Source organism: Melospiza georgiana, chromosome 6 (genome assembly GCF_028018845.1).
Source record: "Melospiza georgiana isolate bMelGeo1 chromosome 6, bMelGeo1.pri, whole genome shotgun sequence".
NCBI lineage: Eukaryota > Metazoa > Chordata > Aves > Passeriformes > Passerellidae > Melospiza > Melospiza georgiana.
This window is the reverse complement of record NC_080435.1, coordinates 30,381,996-30,403,237: the sequence shown is the minus strand read 5'-3', so window position 1 is coordinate 30,403,237 and position 21,242 is coordinate 30,381,996. Positions and strand designations below refer to the sequence as shown.

General features: G+C 41.6%; 1 protein-coding gene across 1 annotated transcript; it reads right to left on the bottom strand.

Moving 5' to 3' along the window:
- Positions 1-7,144: 7,144 nt before the first annotated feature.
- Positions 7,145-20,357, bottom strand: LIN7C (lin-7 homolog C, crumbs cell polarity complex component). Its single transcript, XM_058027012.1, has 5 exons — positions 20,298-20,357; positions 15,247-15,365; positions 13,672-13,743; positions 13,097-13,306; positions 7,145-10,617 (listed from the first exon to the last, which is right to left on the bottom strand). The coding sequence occupies exons 1-5, from the start codon at positions 20,332-20,334 to the stop codon at positions 10,462-10,464; spliced, it is 594 nt and encodes a 197-aa protein (XP_057882995.1). The 5' UTR covers positions 20,335-20,357; the 3' UTR covers positions 7,145-10,461.
- Between the last annotated feature and the right edge of the window lie 885 nt (positions 20,358-21,242).

Here is a 21,242-nt window from a genome sequence, read left to right as displayed (position 1 = left end):
ACAATGCGCTGCAGGAGATAAAGCCGCCCCGATCGGGGCCCAGGAGCAGAGGGTTCCAGCCGGCATGGCCCACCCATGCCCTGGGAGGGAGCACGGGGGCCGTGCCGTCCTGCTGCCCCAGGGACACAAAAGCACTTCTCACTGCTGTTCCCAAAGCTGCAGTGACTGAGCACAAGCTCTGCTCAGAACTGACGTGCTGTGAAAGAGCTGTTCCCTTCCCACACAAAGCACTGCCGTGGTACCTGGCTGCTGTACGGCTCACACATCGCTACCAAACCTCTGCCCGTCTGCCTCCTTTTCTCCTAACTGCCTTAAAAATAGCACTAAACAAAACGGAAACCCTATCTAACCTTGTCGTTAGTGCCCTCCATCACCTGACTTTTTTTTTAAATGCTTTCTTTGGGACACTTCTATCCTGCAGCCACCACCAGAAATGAGCCTGTTGCATTAGCTTAGCCCACTCACACACCATGCCCCGCACACAATCACTGCTTTTCTCCCAGATTTACCCTAAACCAGGACAGGGTGTCACAGCAGCCCTTGGGTAACCTCTCAGTGCCACCCGCTCTGAGCCAGCAGATCTGGCTGGAGAAAGCCCAGCAGGGGCACAGGCTCATGCTCTGGGTGCACAGCCGCAGCACCCGCTTCACATGTTGGGGCTGGATGCCAAGCCCAGCCCAAAAAGCCCCCAGACCCCAGCAGCTAGGCAGGAACCCTGAGGAGAGAAGACAAAGGATGCTGCAGATTCAATGTGAATGAAGCAAAAGCTGTTTGTTGTGCTTCTAAATGTTATTTACTTCTTACCTTGGGTCTACACAGTCACACGTTGTTTGATTTGTTGCTCCACTTTGTCCACTCATCTCCTGGTTGGCAGCTCTGTTTTGTCCACCAGGCAGCACACATCCTTTTCTTACTCTAATTGATAGGAGCTGCAAGTGTCATTTCACTTGGGTTGACACCCCTTTGTCTGTCAGCAACTCTTCTTACATCATCAGCTTTTTTTATCCCCAAAGATGACCTTGTTCTTTAGTTGCAGAAGGTCAGGCTGGTTCATGCAGTACATGCCCACTTTCCTGTGGATATGATCCCACAGGGTCAGGCTGGTTCATGCAGTACATGTCCATTTTCCTGTGGATATGATCCCACAACAGCCTTCTGTCCATCCTGCAGGTAAATAGATGACAGAAGCACAGACAGGGCTCGGTAGCTGACAACCTGCCCCCGCCACAGCAGAAATGGGCTGAACCCCACCACCCTGCACACACAGAGCTCTGCCAGCTCCCCTAAAGCCAGGAGCAGATCTGCAGTGGTAACTGAACCTCAGTCCAAAGTCCAAGCACCTGTCCAAGGGTGTCACACGGCCTGGTGGCACTCACTTCAATTTCCTGCAGTTGCATATGAAAAATCCTGAATACCTGCAAACAGGTGGTAAGGCAGAGAGGCCGGGGATGAGGCAGGCCCCATCACACAGTGCAGAGCCAGTGTCCACAGCACCCCTGGCCAGGCACTGCGGCTCAGCCAGGAGTTGAGAGCTCATCCCTCACACTTCACCTTCCAAGGGCTGCCTGTGACAACACTGATGTCCCAGAGGACACCCCGTGCAGGGCTGAGGTCTGTGCTAATCACACCTTTCTTGAGCTGACTGAGGTAAAGGGAAAAAAAGCAAAAAGTCTTTGCTTAAAAAATGGTCCCTTGGTGAAAATTAAAAATCAGGCATGTCAATGGTGAGGACCTGAAGATTTAAAATTATCTGTGCCCAAGAAAGTACAGTGCACGGTGAGGACTCTAGGACTACAGACCCTCCAGCCACCACCACCCCCATCCCCTACATTTCTCATCATTTTTCAACTTTTCTAAAGTGTTTCAACCCTTCTAAAAGTGTTATGATTAATTTATCTAGTTGCAAAAATGGTTATTTTCTTGCATTTAGGAATCCTGTTCCTGCTGCACTGATTTTACATGAACATCACTTACCTGTGAAAAAGTGAGGTCCCTTTAATAACAGGCTGTGTGTTTGTCCCATACCTTGTGAGAAATATGAAGTTCTCAAAGTGGAAGGTACCCCTGCGTGCTATAAAAGTACCAATGTTTGCTATAAGTACAGATACTGGGTTATCTTTTGTCATCCCTGGCTGCTCTTGGCAGAGAAATGCTGCTGTCAAAGCCATGTTGTTCTAAGAAATGTCAGGGCCAAAGCCACCATGCATTCATGTCACTTTCTGTGCCTGTGCTCAGGGATAGCAGAGGAGAACCAGCAGCCAGAGCAGAAGGGGAAAAAAACTCAAAGGAGTTCTCTCAACTTCCTGCAACAAAACAGATCCAAACCAATCCCCACAAGAAAAAGTGACCTTTTTCTTCTACTACTGGCAAAGAAAAATAGCAAAACACTCACTCTGCAAATAGTCTCACTTCACTAAGCAAAGATAATGGGAGCAGAAATGGCCCTCGGTGCCTGCCTGGATTTTGGAAGACAAACAGTAGCATGGAGTTACTCCGTACAGCAGCAGTGGTACCCTACAATGCCCCCCAGAAGTTCTCTGGACAAAAGGGCCCTAGTAAAAACAGAATAGCAGAGCTTTTTTATTCTTTTTTTTTTTCCTGCATGCTTTGAAGCACTGGAATAGTCTAGCTTTTCCTCCCCATCCTTGCCTGATTTCAATTTTTCTCTTTCTTTTAGCAGCACCACTTCAGATTTCTTTCCTTAGTGCAGCTCTCTGAAGTGGCCACATTTGACACTCCTGTCCTAGGAGCAATCCACTTCCCCTTTTTATCCAGCCAATACTGCTTCCAGTTACTCTGGAACTCACACTGCCAATTAATACTTTCCTTAGTTTTTCAACCTCTGCCTTGCCGGTACTGAGGGATCACTGCTCTCTTCTCCATCAACAACTCCAATTTTTCTCACTTTCTGCTTAGGCAGACACCTGCTTGCAGGCATTTATTGATTTTATTTTCCTTTATAAATAAAGCCCTAGCATTTTCTGTGAAGTTGGCTTATTTTTATAAGAAAGATCTACATGCTAAGACATTTTTAAGCTGAAAAAATATGGCCATATTTTACTAAATGGCCTATTTAACAAAAAATTATACTGTGGATTTTGAAATTACCATAATTTAAAAATCTAGTCTGAAGCAATCCTTAATATCACAAATCCCAAGAAGCATCCCCCAAAATACAGCATAAGGCAGCAATTAGCTTATTAAATTAAAAAAAAACCATTAAAAAAAAAAAAAAAAACAAAAAAACTTGCAAAAGAGAGAAAAATCCTGAGGTGTGCTTTAAACAAGGTGAAGATGATGAGGGTCAAACTATCAAGTCAATAAAAAAATTATATAAAACTAGCTCATTTTGGTTGAGCTGTGGAGAAACTATTCTCTGTTCCTCTTCAGGGAAAATGGGAAGCACCATAAACTGATTTATTACTGCGAAACATCTCCAGGATTTGATGCCTGATGTACAGGCACAGGGGTTTGAAACTTGTGTCAGACATTTGGTAAAAAGGCATCAGGAAAGTTTGAGAGACATAGGGGGAAAATACCAACATGGCGTTTTTTCCTTCTATTGCCACAGAACTGTTCAGCAATGTACCTATTTCTGACAAAACCCCACTTCAGAGACACAAATTCATTTGGATTGAATGGGAGTCCGAAGTGGAAGAGCATGCAGATTAAAACCTGAAACACGGACACAAAAATAAATACAAAGTTATGGTAGACTGGAGCATCAGAACTCCTGCTGCTAGAGCTGTGCCATGAGGGGATGGCAGGAGAATGGGAATGTGAAGATCATAGTTGTGATAAAAAACTGTTTTCCTGTAAGAATTTCTTAGACTTTACAGAAAAAACAGGGATTTTCATGGAGGTTTTAATTTCTAAATTGGGATAAAAACAGAGTCAGTGTGTTAGTCCTGCAAGGTGAGCTGTTCCACACATCCCAATTATCCTCCATCAGAAATGCTGATGGGGCAGGATGTGCCCCAAGGGCTGTTCCCCTCCCTAAGGATGGCCCAGACACGGTTTAGTATGCACGGTTTAGTAAACACAGAAATGTATCCAGTTTAGAGCAGCTTTAAATTTTATCTGTCTAGTGATGAAAATAAGCTCCAATGGGCTGGAAATGGAGCTGAAGGACTCATGCAAACTGTGAAAGAGGCATCACAGCAAAAGCTCTGCTGCTGTTACTGAGCCCCACACTGCTGGGAAATTCAATTACCACTTGGATTCTGCCTCCACAGTGTGCTGGCTCTGGCTGGGGTTAAACCACGGCACCAGGAAATTTAAGTTATGCTGGAAAACATGACACAGAGCTGCTGTGTGTGGAGAAAGAACACTCTGGAATACATGCACTGACAAAGCAAGCTCTCTTTAAAATGGAAGTGCATTTCTTGACACAAAAAAGGTTGAAACTTTTACTCGGGTGAAGTAGAACTGAAAATCACTTCAGGAAACAAGTGACAAAAGAAAGGCTCAGTCAAGTTCAAAGCTTTGTTAAGAAAATTAAGGTAAAAAGCCTAACCTTGGTATAGCATAAATAGAGAAACAATTTAAAGCTTCAGAAAATTTATTGGAAAAAAAATTATTTTGGTAGAGTCAAAAATTTGCCCAGAAAATTTGTTTCCCAATATCTACTTCATGCCTCTGTAAAACAAGAAAAACTAATGAGGACAAGCAAGACCACAAAAATCCACAGTTTAGAAACAGCACATGTAGAGTGAAGGAAAAAACAGACAAGTTAAATAGAAACCTGAGAGAAAATAATTTTAAAATTGCTTATAAATAAATATCACACTTCTCTATGTAAACAATGCTTAACTTCCAATGGTAGTGTCTCTACCACCTGTCCCTGTGCATGCATTACCTCGGTGAGCCACAGCAGAAAGTGTTTTGCAGTTTGGCCTGCTGATTGTATCCTTGCTCCATTATTCCTAAAGATGCCTCTGAAATGCAGCAAGCTGGGCTGCCAGCAGAAATGAGATGTTGTACCACAGCTAAAAGAGAATGACTGCAGGCAGCTTATTCCAACCTTCTGTCAATTGGATAGAGCAAAGCCAAAAGAGAGGACAGCTCAAAAATTTGTGTGGAGGGTTGTTATTTTTATTATTTTGTTCTTTTTTTGTTGTTGGAGTTTTGTAAACCTAGATGTGCCAAGCCTTCTGCTGTCTAGAGTTCACTCTGGAGTTTCTAATGTGTTCCCCTTGAAAAAAGAGGGACACAGTAATAGCATCATAAATTAATTTTGTCTTGTCACTCTAACCCATCAGCTGAAATTAGGTAGCTATACAGGAATTAAAAAGCAACTTAGGACAAAACTACTGGAAATTAAATTCAGGGTTTAGTCCAATATTCATGTCAGTCTGTATTCTAGCTACAAAGTTTTTGTAATAAAAGAACAGGTTTTAATCTCACCCAGTCCCACCCCCTGCCGCAGGCAGGGACAGGGACACCTGCCACCACTGCCCTGGTGGCACTTCTCTTACCGGAGGGGCAGAGGCACCTGCACAGCTGCGCTGGGGATGGGATTTTTTTGAGGAGTGGGAAAGAAATTGTCAGCATGCATCTGTGCAGACTTATTTTAAACCTTTGGCTACAAATAAAATGCCCAATTTACTCACCCCTGCCCCCAAAAACCCCAACGAACCACACAAAGCCAACAAAGGTGAGGAGTACAGAACTTGTTTTACTTTTCATTATTTTATCACTTGATACCTGACGCGTCTCTAAAGCAATAGGAAACAGTAATGCATCAAAGCCTCAAATTATTTCTAATCTAATGTTAAAGGGCAGTTTTATAGGTTTTTCAAATGATTAGAACTAGCAATCTATTTTATCCTAAGAGCCACTGCTGAGTACAGCACACATCACACAGAACACCATCACACACAACATGTCACCAAGCTCCAACCCACACACAGTAACACCACACCAATTCAGGAGGCTGCAAGACTAACACCTGAGTAAGACTTACTCTGCAGAGTAAGACCTCACCTCTTCAGAGGGCTGCAAGGGTCAGTCCATGCAGAGCAACACCTCACCTCTTCAGGAGGCTGCAAGCTCTGCCCTTCCTGTCCCTCAGCCCAGCCTTTTATGCCCTCCTGTTGATGCCCTGCCCCTGTGTGCCCTCTGCTCCCTGTGTGACTGCTCAGCACCCCATGGCTCCTCACCTTCAATAGCATTCACCTGTCCTGCACAGCTGGAGACAATTGGGGATCAGCCACAGCCCCACTCCCAACCACCACAAACTCTGTGCCTGTAAGACTCTCCAGACTTTGGACAATTCCTCTGTAAAAGTGAATGCTGCAGCCCAGATTTACCTCTGAAACCAGCTTATCACCAGGATTTTAGAAGACAATCACAGAAACTCCAACTGCACCTTATCCACCATTCCCTGGAATTCCAGTGTTTACCTACCATCTTTTCCTTGTACCAATTCAATTCCAGCTTTGCTTTTTGAATTACTTCACTGTCATAAGTCAGGGCACTGTGACTATTTGGTTTTTAAATAAAACTGAAAATGTGTTATTTCCTATCATCTACATCAAATGTTTACATTTCTCCATGTACTTTCAGTCCAGCCTACTTAAATTTGAAAAAAAAAATCAACAAAACCCCAACTTATTTTACAATCAAAACTAAAGCATTTTCTCTGTTAATCTCAGTTCCTAACTCTTGAAATATTTTACTAACAACCTTAAAAACTTTGAAGGACTTACAGAAATTAAGTTTTACAGAAATTACAGTCCTTTGAAGGACTTACAGAAATTCAATATTGTTTTAAAGATACTTGATTCAAACAATTAAAATATCTGCCTCAGAATGAGATACTTGATTCAACAACTAAAAGGTAATATCTGACTCAATAACATGCATCTTTGAGTTTATGTAGCTGACTTCTCAAAAATGCAAAAGGTTCTATTACAGATGCTTTATAGAACTCTTTCCCCAGCAAATCACCAAACACTGGTTAGAAAAGGTACAATTCAAAAGTCACCAGGAGACCAACGAAGCAGAGATTTAAACTTTCTCTTTGGATGCCCACACACCCCCAGGTGTTAACGTTATGCCCTAGAGACTATAAACAGCCAATTGAAGCAGTCTGCAACCTGGACTTGAAATGGAAAATCAGAACAAAAACATACAAACACGATGGTGTGAGACTGAATTTTTATTTTTCTGTTGATAAACGCAAAGATCCTTCACAGCAGCAACAGATGCAGAAGTCACTTACAGAAATGACAGCTCTTGTTAATATGTTGGTATACCCATGTGTGAGAAGTGTGTAGGGACTGCAGATTACCACAGTACAGGCACTGCTCAGTAGTAACAGAGATCAAGTTTCTTGGAGTATTTTAATCAACCCTTTCCTTATTAATAAAGGGTTCTTGTAGCATCAAAGATGCTTATTAATTAGCTGGCTGTTATTTTTTTTTTGTTACTGCAATTTAAAAACATTTTATCAAACTCTACACGTACTATTTATATGCCCAGGTACACATCTCCACATTTTGTAGTGGTTGCCAAACCAGAACCAAATGCTACAATTCACAATGAAAATGCTACTGCATTTAGCAGCTCTAGCTGCAGTGAAGTAAATATTTCATCAGAGTAACAAAACACACCCTGTTCAGTAATACAAGGGACATGGTTTGTAACATGAACATTCCTATCTTGTATCCATACCTTTCTGTAATATATATATTTATATATGGCTCTAAAACATATCTCTACTAATTAACAATTAAATTAAAACACATCCACAATTGGTCTAACAAGTGATTTTGGTCTCAATACTTTAAACATTAGTTGTTCCATAAAAATATACAATTCAACAACATGGTTGTATCAGCAACATGAGGCCTTTTGAAAGAGGCCTATGACATAAAACCAACCATGCAATTCAGTGCTCAATGTCATCTAACTGATAAATATTTATACTGCATTTTCAAATTACCAGTATCTCCCAAAGGTCTCTTTGCAGGCTTACCATGCTTACAGACATGCAGAAAGCAATCACATTTCTCACTTGCCCATAGCAACCACATTTTCTGTTCAAATACATCAACTGACAAAGCACAAGCTTCAAGCTGTCATTTTAAGATTACTAACCTTTTCCTTTCTTTCACATATTGCTTCATGTGAAATAAGACTAGGGATTAGCCACACAGCAAGAACCGCACTTCTCAGTTAAAGCCTCTAAAAATCAAATTACTAACAGTCAATTAGGATGTACTCATAGCTGCCATACAAGTGAACTGATACCCAGTAGACAATGAAGTTAACTCTTCAAAAGGTGTAGCTTAAAAACCCAAAGCCAGAACCTGAACTACATAAGTACAGCATCAAACCTGGTAGGTGCCAAAAAGTGAATCTCTGTAAGAAATTGTCCAAATGGTACACAAAACCCATGGCCCCATCAAGAATCCATGAGCTAAGACAGGAGCTGTCCACAGATGGAGATGTCCTTGTTCAGTAGTTGTGATGCAGTACTTGTGCAGGACAAACAAGAAGCCCCCAAGTCAGAAGCAGTCAGTACTCAAACCCCAGACAGGCTCACATGTCACAGTAACCTGGCATATAAGATTCAATAACAATCAGTAATTTAGGTACTAATTCCAGAAGCAATACATTCAATATGGAAATAAGACTACAATAAAAGAGAATAGAAAGACAAGAATGGTATGACAATGAAGATGAGTAATTCTTTTACAGAGCAGAAAGTCAGGGGAATATCTGGACTTCTTTTGCACTGCATTTACATATCTTCTGTTTCTCAATATAAAAATACATCTAGAGAGTCAATCCAGAACTGCAAACAGCAATCATGTTTTTCCCCATAACTGCTTTAAAATTAGTACAAAATAATGTAAAGTACAGGAATGATTGTTGTAAATTTGTAAATGTTGGTCATTACAACATCATTATATAAGAACACCAACCGTATATTATTTACAGGAGAGGTAATACAATTTCCAGAGTAGTGAATTATAATTTAGCAGAAGTGTAAAAACAAGGTACTTACCAAAACCATTACAAAATCTGGTATTGTTATCAGCTACACAGTAGATTGTGATTACATTTTGTAGTTGACATACAACATATCCCTAAGAAAAGTGCCAAAATACTGCTACATAAGAATCTTCCTTTTTAAAAAAAAGTCAGTTAGCAAAACCCCCAGCCGATTCTAAGCTAAGCAATGTCAAAAGAAAGCAGGAAAAAAGAATGCTGATTGTGCAACTATGTCTTATTAAATGCCTTTGAAAAATCTGTAAATTCACTTTGTCACTTAAAAGTCTGACACAAGACTTACTAAAAAGCCAAGAGAAATATCACCATATATGCTTCCCCAGGGCATTTCAGGCCATTCTAAACCTACACATAACCCTAACCCACGGGGCACAAGGAGACTGCAGACATTCTGAGACTGGCTGAGCTGCTGAGGGTTGCTGTGCTCAGGGGCCAAGTGTCCGGCCGGGTGCCAGCCAGCAGCAGCGCAGCCAGGGCCCTGCTGGGGCTCACACTCTGCAGGCTTTTAACATCAGCCCAGGGGCTGGCACTCATCACCCTCAGCAAACCCTTCAGAGGGACTCAGCAGGCTGGAGAAACGGGCAAACAAGAGTCACAAAGGTCAGCAAAGAAAAGTGCAAAGTCCTACACGAGGGGAACAGCCCTGTCCAGCATCACAGACTGGGGACTGAGCAGCTGCAGACAGCCTTGCAGAGAACAGCAGCGAGCCATGAGCCATCCCAGGCCCCTGCAGCAAAGAAACCCCACAGTGCCCTGCTCTGCACTGAAGGAGCATGCCAGCAGGCTGGGGGAGGGCACTCTTCACTCTGCTCACTCCTCCTGAGACACAGCTCGAGCACTGGGTCCAGCTTTGGGCTCCCCACCCAGCACAGAAATGGGCACACGAGAGTGAATCCAGTTAAGGGCCACAAAGGTGGTGAAGTGACTGGAGTATCTTACAGACAAGGAGAACTTGGGAGAGCTGGGATTGTCTCTCTCACCTGGAGAAGAGAGGGCTCAGGTGATCTCACCAGCCTGTGTCAATGCCTGAGAGGAGGAGTGAAGGATGAGCCTAACTCTTCCAGTAAATCTAGGGATGGACAAGAGGAATGGAGCACAAGTGGAAACAACAGAAGCTCTACTTAAACACAGAAATGGATCTTCATAGTGTAAGGGAGAGCAAAACACTAGAACAGACTGCCCAGACATCTTCTGGAGTGTCCATCCTTAGAGATATTGAATAACTCAGCTTGTCACACTCCTGGGCAACCTGCTCCAGCTGGCCCCCCTCTCAGCTGGGCAATGGGGCACGGACTAGATCCAGTCCCTCCAACCTCAACTGTTCCACGATGCTATGAAAAGGACAGGGTTTTAGGACAGGCATTGGATCAACTGAGTCACAAAGAAACTACAAAATGCAAAAGGAATATATATTTTCTCTTTACGTTATTGCACACAGTGTTAATTTTGCTGCCTTCGTTTTGCTGATCTCATCTTTTCAAACCTCGACTCCATTTCTTCCAGGACTTTTGGTGTGTATCGCACAACCAACTTCACCTTGCCTTGAGCTGCCTTCAGCAGTTCCACTGCCTTCTCATGGTGCTCCCCTTCCACGCTCTGTGAAGCACAAACCAGCTGGTGTTAGTAAAGACACACACTGAAAACTGATTCTTACATTCTTTGTACAATTCTATATAAGTATAAGCCATTATATTGATGTATTTATTTATATGTACTCTATTTTCAAGACTGCGTAAGGACAATGTAAGACAATTTCAGGAGTTACGTTTGAACAAACCAAGTGAGGGGATGATAAAAATGCTAATTAGTGTTAGCAAAAGAATAGTGCAAAATCTTTAATTTATGCTGAACAATTTTGAAAATTCTGCAGCGATAACCTTAGTCGATTACAAAATTACACTCACAACCCAGAAGCTTCAGGAGAATACTTACATCAAATTTAATATTATTTTTCTTCTTTTGCACGCATTTTAAATTTAGCAGTCACCCTCAATTTGCTTAATAAATTGGCACAGCCAGCTGCAAGGTAACTGCCTTCTTGTGCTACCTGGCATCACAACAAGGCAGAACAGTGCATGCTGGTTGCTTGCAATGGAGCAACTAACATGCAGCGTGTTGCTCCACGTGGCTCTCAGCAAACCCACACCATTTCAGTTCACTTCCTCTCAACTCATCAATAGCCTAACCCAACTCAGAAGACCTATACCAACCAATGCTTTCCTATACCAACTCTCAGAATTTCTTAGAATTAGATCAGATTATCTATTATCTAGATTCATCTCATTACAATTTTTAAGCAGCACTTCTCAAAAATGGCATCCAGTACATTCCTGCACAGCATATATTTTATCAGCAACATTTCTTCCTCCCAAACTTATGAAACACAATGCCAGGACCACTCCAAGCCCACCTCCCACTGGTGCTATTAGAAGGCAGGTGATGTACCTATTGATTGGAGAGTTTCCCGGTTCTATAAAGTTACTTACAGAAAGAAAAACAACAGTTAAAAAAACCCGAGATATTTCTTTTCTACCAGACCACATACATCTGAATGTTTTCATTTTTGTTATTCAAGTGGATGCTTGTAGGTTGCTCTGTTTAAAACTGGTAATAAAAGGTTTGTAGAGCTCTGTTTAATTCTACGAAAACACCTAAATTCTGGAGTACACTAAAGATCTCCCACCTGAAAAAAATGAACTAGTTTTTCAGTCATATTCCCTGCAGTCCTGGCAGTGGCATTTTCTATTATTATTACTGAAGTATAAATTACAATCACAAGAAAATGCCTGTCATGCATTATGATGATTCCACCTGTAAATATCAGATGACAAGGATTTTCTGAATACAGCAGCATTCTTAACAGCATTTATGCACTTGCTGTATTCTTACAAGGGCTATATATATATATATATATATATATTTATACACGTGCATGCATACAGAGATCCACTGTTAGCTGTCCCAGCTGCCTGATGATCAGGCTCAGTTTTGGGTGGGGTGGTGGTTTTGCTGTCCTTAACAGAGTCTGTGGGTGAGGAAGGCCCCATCTGAGGACAGTCTGGCTCCAGTGCCAAGATGTCCCCCAGTAACAGAAGGCAAAAGCAAGCACAGCTTCATCAGTACAGCTGATTTCTCTGATGCCTCTTGAGGAGGAAGCTGGAGTCCCAGGTAACAGTCAGGAGCCAGGTATGTCAGAGATTTGTGCCAGCCAGGAGCTCCTAGAGTACAGACACCCAGATCTGTACCCAGCCACTATTCCTTTCAAGAGTCAAAACCCCCCAGAATCTAGTTTGACCCTCAGTCTTAAAATAAAACTTGGTTTACAGATGTAATAAGAATATTAACTTTAAGCCTGCGTAGAGCCTCTCTGTAAATAAAAGCAAGTGTTTGGGAGATATTCACATGCATGTGACTGAAAGATGTCTCAAGTCAAAACCTTTCCTTTCCAGCCTCCCCTTGTTTCACTTTTTATATTGTTGATTCTTCAGAAGAGCTTACTAAAAAAAAAATAATTCACAACAGCACTTTAGACACACAATTCTCAAAATACAGTAAAAAGCTTGCTTCTGAAGGTCAGTAAAGGTAAGTGGAAGGATAAAAAATACCATACAAGGTAACACCACCTAGTAGTCCCATCTCATTACAGCTTCCATCATGCAGTAGCATGAAAAAATAAGAATCTGGTTAGCCAAAAGGAACACAGCATAATTTACTACCTACCTTAGAAGGTGCAGAAAACTGCATTAGTAGAAACCTGCATCATGAAACTCCAATTAAAAAGGAAGGCAGTTTGTATTTTACAAAACTCTCTGACTACATTTATACAACCCCTCAGAATCTGAAATACTGATATAGATAGTACAGTTCCTTTTTGAGACAGATAACCAAAGCATAATCCCAAAATTCACAATGCACACAACTCTACAGAAACCTAAGCAAATTTGTTTTGGAAGGACAAAAAGAAAGCGTTTTGCCAAGATCAGGAGAACAAGGAGCTTGAGCCATGTGTTCTCTGTGCCCCCTCAAGTGGAAACAAGCAGCCACTGCTACACAAAGAGAGGAAAGCAGCTCCTACCACTCCATTGACAGAGAGCAGCTGGTCTCCACGTTTCAGGCCTCCATGTCTGTCAGCTATGCCTCCAGGGATAATGCGAGAGATATAAATTGGAGAGTTTTGTTCTTTGCCTCCCATAATGTTGAAGCCAAGGCCTTCTTCTGTTTTGGGTAGTTCAACCACTCTGGGATGGGAATGACCTTCACTAGCAGCAAATGCAGCTACTGTGGCCTGTGAGAAAGGAGATTGTCTCATTTACAGGAAACAGAATACAGTTCCTTTAGCTAGGCACAGTAAGCAGGCTAAAAATGTATTTCATCTCAAAGTACTTACATGTTAAGACAAATGAGACAATTAATTCCCTACCTACCAACACTAGCATGAAAAATTCAGAACTCCAAGAATAAAATTGAAATGAAAGAAATGTAAAAACCACAAGTCTTGTTATACCCTTTAATAACCTGTTCAGCTCATCCATTTTATCAGACATCTAGATAATAGCCTTCTGAATTTTAAATAATCTTCTGCTTCTGAAGTAATGAACTACTGTATTTTTTGCAAGTTGTATTTCTTGCAAGTTATGGTTTGGCTTTTACCTTTGCTGTTGCATTAGCTCTGACTTCGGGGCTACTGCTGATATCCACAGTTTCATACACATGTTCATACACCTTTAGAGACAAAAGAGTTTCAGTATGAGTAAAACAGATATTTTCCTGCTTAGGTAATGTAACAAAATATCAGGTGCAACTCAGAAGTGTGTACATTAAAAGCACACATCCCTAATGTTGCTCCCTGACTCACAACAAGAACAGGCCATCCAACACTCTCTGAAGAAACAACTCTCTCAGTATTTTTGATGCTCAGTCTCAGCCTAAGGCTCCCCTCCTTGCACAGGACCCAGACCCCATCAGGACTCAGGGAATGCTCATGGCTGGGCTGCCACACATAACTCCAGGTATTTTCTCTTGCTGGATTCAAGCTGGACTTGTTCAACATGGATACACACAAAACCACTTCAGGGCAGTGTCAGACATCTTTTATGAAAAATCCTTTCCTTAGGATTTTTCCTCCTGAGAAGCTGAGAGGCCTCAGGAACAAAATGTAAACAATGATTATCTGCTGCTGTGGAATGCAACAGGTGCATCTGTGATTGCTCTCATGTGGTTGTTTCTAATTAATGGCCAATCACAGCCCAGCTGGTTGGGACAGAGTCTGAGACAGAGCCTTTGTTATTCATTTCTTCTTATTCTATTCTTAGCCAGCCTTCTGAGGAAATCCTTTCTTCTATTCTTTTGGTATAGTTTTAATGAAATATATATCATAAAATAATAAATCAAGCCTTCTGAAACATGGAGTCAGATCCTTATCTCTCCCCTCAACCTGAGACCCCTGTGAACACTGTCACAAGTTCTTCAAGACTTTGTTGACAACCCATCCCTCCCCAAAAGCTCCCAAATTTTCCTTCAACTTTATCAACTAACTGAGCATCTTAGGGAAAAACAAGGACTGAAAACACAAAGACAATAAGGATACTAATGCTAAGGAGGTGCTTCCACTGCAGGCTAACCCACGTCTCATCTGCCTGCCAGCCATTTGTACTTGCTAAGCAACAAGTACAGTGTCCTCAATGGCATCAAAACATCAAGATGACACCTGTGTCTACAAACAGGTTTTTTAAAAATCATTTCAGCTGTTATTATCAGTATTAACATAAGGAACAGCAATAGCAAGGCACATACAGTCACCTAAAAGTCTCCAAAACAATACTTGGGATGAAGATGAGGTGGCACAAGACTCCACCTAAAGATGGTGTGGATTTGGCTTAAAAATAACATTTGGTACTTTGTCTTACATAGGCAATTGGTACTTTGTCTATTCTTACATACTAACTGGAAAACATCCTGCTAGCTGCCAGTAAGGACAGACTCTCCTTTAAGAGTAAATAACCTTTAAGAAGTAATTTGCTACTAAGCCATTATTTTATACACCTATGGTGTCCCAAATTATTTTATTTTGAAATTACTTAAAAATAAGGCTTGTTCTGTTAAGCTCTGTAAATTAAATGCTGCTTTATCAAGTTCCAAATCAGCTTACTGCAGTGAACACAAAAAGCAAAATGCAAATCATACTGGTCTTTGACTGAAGGTAACTGCTCCATCAAGTTAACTTACCTCTCTTACAGCATTACAGAATTCACTCTGCAGAACCCTTTGCAATGCCTGTAGCTTTTGTGGTGGCACTTCTCCACTTCTCTGTAACTTTTCCAGCAATTCAATTGCTCTGCAGATGTCTATGAAAAAAATAAAGCACTAGTAATGAGGAATGCCTGAGGAATTTCAAGGTATCTTTGTTTTTTTTTTAAATTAAGTTAAGGGAGCAGTCTGTGCGTGCACTTGCATACACTTTAAAACTGTGCTTTAAGTTTTGTTATCCATTAAACCATGTCCTTACAAAAGGCTACAATAAAACACTACCTCCAGCCTGTTATAAATCAGCCACAAAAACAACCTGGACAGATCTGGACAACCTGGACAACACTGACATGCAAATTGCAAAGACAATCTAGTTTGTCCTCAAAGGACTGAAACATTGGTATGTGTATTAAAGTATTGGAAGTGTACTCTTCATAATACTCTATGGATGGTAGTTTGTTAACACTAGCTTAATATTAGCAAATATGCTCATTATGAAATATTATAATATTTTAATATTATCAAATATGCTAATATTCCTTTTATATTCAAAAATTAGTTCAATAAGGTATACTCAATACTGCCCAAAGAAGAGGGCTGAAAACTATCTGGCCTATTTCTTTCCCCTCCTCAGTGTTTATAAAACCAGCACAACTCCTTTTTATATTCTCAGCTGAGAGACAACATTCTCCATAGTCTAGAATCCTGAACCCCAAACATCTTTCAGTTCCTTGAAATTTGTTCCTAAGAGTTGGCACTGTCCATTTTCTCATAAATGCTGCTCTGTTTAATGAACTCCATGAGGGATTTGACTCCAGAATGACTCAAGACAGGCACCAAATGCAATGTGACATTCTCTTGGCAGCACCAGAAGAGCAGAACACATTCACATCCCTCACTTGTACTTCCAAACTGTTACATGAGTGATTATTCTGAAACACAGAAGTCCTTGAACAGAACTAGAACAGTCTCTTAGAAAAGCAGATTGAAAGGATTATTTTCATTATCACAAAGACAAAAGAGCAGTGATTAATCTACTATATAAAATTATGCACAGATCATTTTAGAACAGGATGAAGTCTGGAACACTGCTAGTCCCAAAGGCATTACTTCCTTTTTTCTGTAATTAACCTCTAGGTACTCATTTTTCATGTGAATGCACACCTACTCAGTGGTACCACAGCAGCACAGAGGAGGCACAAAAGCCATGAACCTCTGAAACAGGAGTGTAAAAAGAGAGCAGTTCTGTAACAGGATGAGAAGGTAGCAGGGTGCATGCTCTGAAATCAGGACACAGCCCACAGCAGCGCTCTGTCCATGGCATGAGTTACCAGACACACCCAGGTTGTGCAGTAGAGTGAACAAGGCAAACCGGAAGCACACAGCCTGGTCATCCATGCACTGGAAACAAATCCTTCATGGGAAAACACTCAAGCATCACAGCCACAAGACTCAAATTATTTCTGATGATAGTTAACATTCCATATATTTCCATGTACCATGAGAACCTGGTGCTTTCTGGCAAGCATTTCCAAGCTTTATAAGCATCAGCTATCTAGAGCAATGCAGTATCAAAAACCTAAATGAGCTACTAATAATCCCATGTTCTACAGAGAACACATTTTTCACAGTTACTATCTGTATAACCACAAAAAAAAAATTAAAGCTTATTTCCCAATATATATTTTGTAATTCATTCAGAACCCAAAACAGTTGGTGAAATTAAAGACATTCTAGATGATACAAAATCACCAACATTCTTAGTAACCCCTGTGCTCAGCACCAGCAGTACTGATTAACATAGCACTAATTGATTCATCAAGCAGCCCATTGATCAACCTGAAGAGCTATGATCAAATGGAGACATGAGCACTTCCACCCTGACAACACTCCATGGGTCAATGACAAATGTCATTCATCTATCAACTACAGCACCACTATAGCACCACTATCATTTCAGTACCTGCAGATGTTTGCAGACAAATTATTATTACATGCATATAAGGGCTACAGCCCCCTGTAGCCATTCCTGAGCCCATGGTCTATGAACCACATCAAGATGTAAGGTGTACAAACTTGCTATCAGTTTGACTGGGATTCTGCAAGAAACTTTAAATGGTGACAACAATGTACTGGTACAAGGAGTAGCTGGAGAAATGAAGACACCAAAATTCCAAGTCATAATTTATCTTTTTTCCACCTTCATGTTTTGTCATTAAATTAGATATGCTTCCTACCTGTAGCTCTTAACAGACTAAATATTAGCGACACAGCACTTTTTACCCTAAGGTAAAATTGGTTTCTTTGGGAGCCAGCTCTGTCTTTCATTAACTACAGACTAAAACACAGAATCAGCTTTTCAAAAAGTGATCAGAATAGAATGAACTGGATTCATTTTAGATGAAACTAAAGTAAGGACACACTTAAATAAAAAAGTGTTTTCAGATCAAGGACCAAACTATTGGTATAAAGTAAAAACTCAGACCAGTCTCACACAGCATGCGAGTCAGATCCTCAGTTCTCAATAAACCATCTATGCCACCACAGTTCTTGCTCAGGCAGGTAGAGAGCACATCCCATCAGCAGGACACTGCTCCCAGCAGCTGCTCTGCTGTGTGTTACTGACAGGATGCCACTATACCAGTGTGGGAGTGCAACAGCTTTCTTCCACTGAAGTGCACTGGGCACCACCAGTCAGAAGCTGAATATCCAATCTGTCCCAGCAACACTGCCTTAGGAAAAAGTTTTTTCCTTCATTTTTCAAGAGAAGCTTGCTGACTACTGTGTTGAGGTAATCTGCTTCCTCCTGAATAACTAGCTGGAATATGATCAGCTGAAAGCTGTGCTCCTCCCAATACAGACACCAGAGCCCAACCAACTGCTCAGCACCAGAGACCAAAGTGAACAGTACCCAAGTGGTCCAGTGATGGATTTCAACAAGGATCGACAAAGATGTAGCTCCAGAGGTGGATAACTAAAAAAACCCAAACCATAAAACTAACTGTAAAAAAAACCCCATACATAATGGAAAATTTGCTTTTCTTTTCACCTCTTCTTCCTTGTTATACCACACTGCCTGCTCTTCACAAATCATTTTTGGGATCACTAGACTGAAGTCCCGAAAAAAAGAAAACATTTAAACTAAAAGAATGTTGTGGGGGAAAAGCCAGCAAGATGGCATGTGTGACCAAAACACAGAAAGAGAAAAAACACAGCATCCTCACAGATACTCCTGATTATTCACCTGCACCGCTTATGTGCAAGCATTCTAGATTCCCGAGCTGTGTGCAGAGTTAGCACATCACCACTAAACTGTAAGAAGGACTGAAATGTTAACTGTGGTTTCATTCCTGCCCTCTGGTGACTTGGGGAGGTGGTGTACAAGAATTTCCAGTGGCCCTCGTGGTAAGCATAAAGTACTGATTTAAAATCAGCTCATTTCTACACTATTCTCTCCTTTCTTCTGCTGTATGCCAACAACATGAGTGACTTTCACTTTCAAGCCAATTATGACTCATCATCAGGTTAAGTGCAGCCAACCCCACACAATTAACAGTTACCCATTTCTGTAAATAAAGCTCTTGCTTTTATAAAAGGCTCCCTTTTTTCTCCTTTCCTTAAAAAGACCAATATGCCTGAAGAGCAAACAGCTCCTCTGCTTCACTGATCGGGAAGCAACTCTGCAGATTTGTTTGTTTTCAGGCACAGAGCACAGTGGCAGGGTAATGAGCTGAAGGATGAGCCTTAAATCTGCAGACCTCCCAAGCACAACTAATCCAGTGCTGCAGCAGCTGCCCTAATTAACAAGCTCTGAGTAGGGAGAGTAGATGAGCTGTGTGAAGCAGAGACCTTACATAACTCACTGTTTACAGGCCAACTCACACAGTACAAGGGGTACCTGGGGGGAATGGGAAGCAGGGCTGGCAAAACCAGAAAAACTAAGCTCCACAGCAGGTAACACAACAGCAGCAAAAAAAGGAAGTGGGTATGTACAGTGTGTTACACACCTACAGAAATACATCTAGCAGCAAGAGCAGAAGTGGTGCTGCTAGTGGGAATGGTAAGGGGAAAAGTCAGAGCAATCAATCACCTCTACTTCACCTGTTTTCCATTTCAAAAACATGATTTCTAATTATCAATAATCATTTCCCATGTACACCTCATTTTCCAGTCCCTACTATCCTAAATCCACAGCAACAAACCAATCGTCTATATTGTTATAAAAGCATCTGTGGACATTACACGGTACCAGATCATCACATTGAAGGAAATTTATAATTGTTTCCTAAAAGATGGGGACAAATCTCACAAACATACTACACAAAAGTATCCAACTAGGTTCTACACTTGATCTGTTTTGCTCTTAACTTCAGTTATACAGCACATGTATTAATAACACAAATTAAGACTACATGCCAGAAAAAATGGGATGAAAACAAGTATGAGAGGGTAACAGAACACAATCATGAACAAATGTAGCAGGATCCCTGCATGTGTCAGCCGTCCTCTATAAAAGAAGTAAATGATTATTCCTAACACAGCCAACCGACTGAACTCAGAACTCTAAGACTTCTGCTGTGTTCAGATGAAGTTTTACCACGAGAGAAGCAGAAACCGAGAGACAGCAGGCTGAGTAAGAGCAGGCTGAAGCGTTCACAGCAGCCCAGGCAGAGCAGACACAACTACAGAAGGCCCCAGGCGAGTGCCCCTATGGAAAATCGGCCGCAAACCGAAACGGAGAAAAACCTCCGGGGGCTGCACAAATCCAAGCCCAACAGGTCGGCCCCACCGAAACGCTCCCAAGAGCAAGGAGCGGCGGCACCCCGCTCAAATCCCATCAGCTGTCCGAACGAGCCGCGGCTGCGCCCGGCGGAAAGCAGTGGCGGGGCTCCTGCGGCAGGCCGGGAGCGCGGCACGGCCACTGCTGCGGCCAGCCCGCGGCCCCGGGCCGGGCCAGGAGCTGCACGGCCGCCTCCGCCCGGCCAAGCGGAGAGCGGAGGGGCGCCCGTGCGGGCCGCGGCCGCGCTCACCTCGCTCCAGCCGCACCGGCTCGCCCAGCGCCGCCATTTCCTCCTGCCCGCCCCGGCGGAAGTGACGCGGCAACGCAGGAAGGGCGAGGCGGCCCGACCGAGGGCCGAGCGCCGTGAGGGGCGGGGGAGCTGCCGGGGCCCGGCCGCGATCGCCGCTGCGGGGCCGTGCGGGCCGGCAGCTCCAGCGTACCTGGCCATTATTCCTCTGGACCGTGCGATGCCCAAATCCTGATGGGAATTTCCGTGGAAAATGTTCTCTCCGTTTTGTTCCCCATGCTTTAGCGTGACTGAGGACTATTCACACAACACCACACTGCGGGGGCAGATCCTTCTGTGCGGCTGGAGTGCCCCTGGAGATGGGATCTGTACATATTCCAAATATGTAAATAACGTTAAATACACGTACGTATACAGACTCACAGAGAGAGAAATGTTGTCCACCTGGACTCCAGCACGGTTTTTGACACTGTGCAGAAAAAACAGTGTCGACCAAGGTGACAGAAGAGTTCTGCAACTTCTTCAAACAGCTGACTCTATAGGCCCGCTATACAATATTGTATTATATAACAAATACTACAAATAACATATTATATTTAAATATATATAAATATATATAATATATAATATATAAAAATATATACATTTATTATTTATTTTAAATATTATTAATATATCTATATATGTAATATATAAGCATATTTTAATATATAACATATATAAATATATATGTTATAGATTTAATATATAATATATAAATGTATTATAATTTTTATAATTATATATTAAATAAAAATAAATGTATATTATATATTATATATTATATAATATTCTATAATATATATAATTTATATATATTATATAAATTTTTATAAATTAATATATTTATATAAATTACTTAGATATATTTAAATAAATAAATTATAAATATATTTATATAGATATATA